The 2757-nt window shown below is 40.8% G+C and overlaps 1 protein-coding gene across 1 annotated transcript in view; it reads left to right on the top strand.

Moving 5' to 3' along the window:
• Positions 1 to 2757, top strand: part of LOC106532504 (BCL-6 corepressor) — a gene marked incomplete in the record, with an annotated part of 129446 nt that overhangs the window by 78668 nt on the left and 48021 nt on the right. Inside the window, 1 exon segment of the mRNA XM_014028568.1 lies at positions 1349 to 1576. Coding sequence (XP_013884022.1) covers positions 1349 to 1576 — 228 coding nt within the window.

The following is a 2757-nucleotide window of genomic DNA, read 5'->3' as shown; positions in this document are numbered from 1 at the left end:
ATTTTAATTGGAGCTTTGTAGATTTTTTTTGAAGAAATTGAACTATTGTTCTGAGTTCTAAGTGAAGTCTGTAAAAAGTGTTTATGATCAATCAGGTCCTTTTCAATGTTTGCATCTGGCCTTTTTATTTGATTTAATCAAAAACCTGTTGATGATATTACTCTGACTTGAACCAGTAAAAATGCCCAGCTCTAATCTGCCCCAGAGTTTCTTCTGAGCAMAAACCTGAGCTTTTTAGTTACATTCACAAAGAAAAGGTAAATGTCTTTAAACAAGAAAAAGGTTTTTAGGATATGTAAATTAATGTTAAAATCATCCAAACCAAATATTAGCAGCCGGACACCAGTGATGATGTACAGCTACAGCCTCTCCTGTTTGAGATTTCTATCAGAGTCAAACTGTTTACATCATTTTACAGCAACAAGAGTTGTGCTTTGGGGGCAGAGATAAAGATGCCAGATCACCTCTCTTCCAGCCACTCAGCATCCAGGGTCAGCAGGTGGACCAGGTGGAGTCTTTTAAATACCTTGGGACAGAAATTGACATCCGACTGTCTTTTAAAGAGCACACAGACTCCATTTTTTAAAAAGCACATCAACCCTAACCCTAACCTGCTGAGGAAACTGTGATCTTTTAATATCAAGGAGGACATTTTAACACTGGTTAATAAATCACTCATTGAATCCAACATCACCTTCAACATTTTGTCCTGGTAAAACCTCCTCACTGTGAAACACAAAAACAAACTGTCACGAATCAAAAATCAGGCCAGCAAAATAATCGATTCACCTCAAACCCCTCTTCCTGAACTGTTTAACCACTATGTGATGAGGGAGACCACCCTGATCACAGAGGACCCCTCTCATCCCCTCCATCAATCATTCCAGCTGCTCCCGTCAGGCAGAAGGTTCAAAGTTCCTCTGGCCCGTAAAGCAATATACAAAAAGTCATTTATTCCTCTTGCAATATCCACTCTGAATACTTTGAAATAATAATAGTATTGTAATTGATTTTAACAGTTGCTTTTAACAGTCCCTTTTATGTGTTTTAATGTGTTTTTATGGGTATTTGAGTAAATGCGAAGTATGCTGTCATTGGAGCCCTGTCAAAGGAAATTTTTCTGTCACCATCTGGGACAGGCAATAAAGTTATTCCCTCCGCNATTGTAAAGTAGAATAAAATATAATTGTCCAAAGATCGTTCTATGAGGAACACCTATTGACAAATTTATGGCGAACAATTTGTGGTTTTGTGTGCAAATTAGGATATAATTAGATAATTTGTATTATTTTGTTTSAAATTTGTCTTGTGATTATTGCTTTCTTTCATTAAATGGTCATCTTCACAGACTCTACTCTGGAAGACATTAAAAATCTGAAGGTCTGCATCAAGTTAAACGGACTTCGACTTAACAAGCCCTGCCTACCAGGAGAGCTCAGCCAATGGCTGCCCTCCAGCGAGAGGTCGGCAGAGGTGGACAGGAAGGTCAGAATGGATTCCCTGCCTGTCAGGGGAAGGTTGGAGGTCAACAGCAGCTGTTACGAGCCCAGGTTTCCRAGGAGAAACACATCAACAGGTAAAAGTTTATTTAAACTTGAAGTTTAGGTGTGGCTGGAGGTGAACCCAAATTATTAAGTTTACTATGAAGAATTCAGCAGGGTCTGATCAKGAATGCACCTAACAGTCCTCTCTGTGCCAAATAAAAACATTCAAGTTGATAAATCATTGATGTATTCCAACAGAATGATTTGACTTGTCTCACCTCTGACAGGAAACACAAATCTCGTCACATTTCTGAGCACTACAGGTTATAAAGCAAACTTGTTAAAGCTTTTATTCTGCAGCCTGAGCTGCTGCTTCTGATGAAATCTGCTTCTTCTGTCATCAGTCCTCCTCCTCCTCTTCCTCTCTCTTCCTCTCGCTTTGATTGCCAGAGCACACGCCTGGAATAACACCAGGCGCCGTGTGTGTTCCTGTGTGTGTTCTCGTGTGTGTTTACGGACCCGTCGAGGCCTCGTGGCGTGCTAATAGCCGTCTAACATCTCCCAGATGGAGCTGTCACACTCGCTGTAATGCGCGGGGAATGCGTTAGCAGCCGCCTCCTCCTCCTCCTCCTCTTCCTCTGTTTGTTGAAGGCTGAGCTGCATTCAGTTTCCACATGTTATCTTTTGGATCTCTCAGCAGTCAAATTCAGTTCAACTCAAACCAAATAAAATTAATCAATGGGGTTTGATGTGTAATTACTGAAGCTTCCTTTTTACTGTTCACCTGTTAGTCTTTTTTTTTTCTTACAAAAACACACCAAGAGTGTGTGTCTCATTCAGGAACAGTGAACTCTGACTTTTGGTGGCAGAACATTATTACAATGGAGATAAAATTCCCTAAACAGTGAAAWTTGTCTATGAGGACAGTTTAGTATAATGGTATTTAGTTGAAGGGAGTGGTAAAAGCCATAGCAGAWGCATCATTCAAAGTTTCTTTTACACGACTAAGCTTATATTTTAAAAGCTTTTGGCAACGGTTTTTATACAGTCCCGGTTTGTTGGAGTATTTTTGGAGAATCTTTTCATAAAATGTTCAACTTAGCAACACAACACCTAGTGGTTACTGCTGTGCCTCACAGCAAGAAGGTCTTGGGTTCTCAAGCCCTAAAGGGCTCGACACACGGGGAGCGACAAACTACAGCGATTAGCGGCTGTCATCGCAGCCAGGGTGAAACCCGACACACGGAACGCGATAGCGATCGCAGCGTTGGGA

The sequence above is a fragment of the Austrofundulus limnaeus genome, unplaced genomic scaffold (genome assembly GCF_001266775.1).
Source record: "Austrofundulus limnaeus strain Quisiro unplaced genomic scaffold, Austrofundulus_limnaeus-1.0 Scaffold781, whole genome shotgun sequence".
In the NCBI taxonomy this organism is placed as follows: Eukaryota; Metazoa; Chordata; class Actinopteri; order Cyprinodontiformes; family Rivulidae; genus Austrofundulus; species Austrofundulus limnaeus.
The sequence above is the reverse complement of the archived record's forward strand: the minus strand, read 5'-3'. Positions and strand labels throughout refer to the sequence as shown.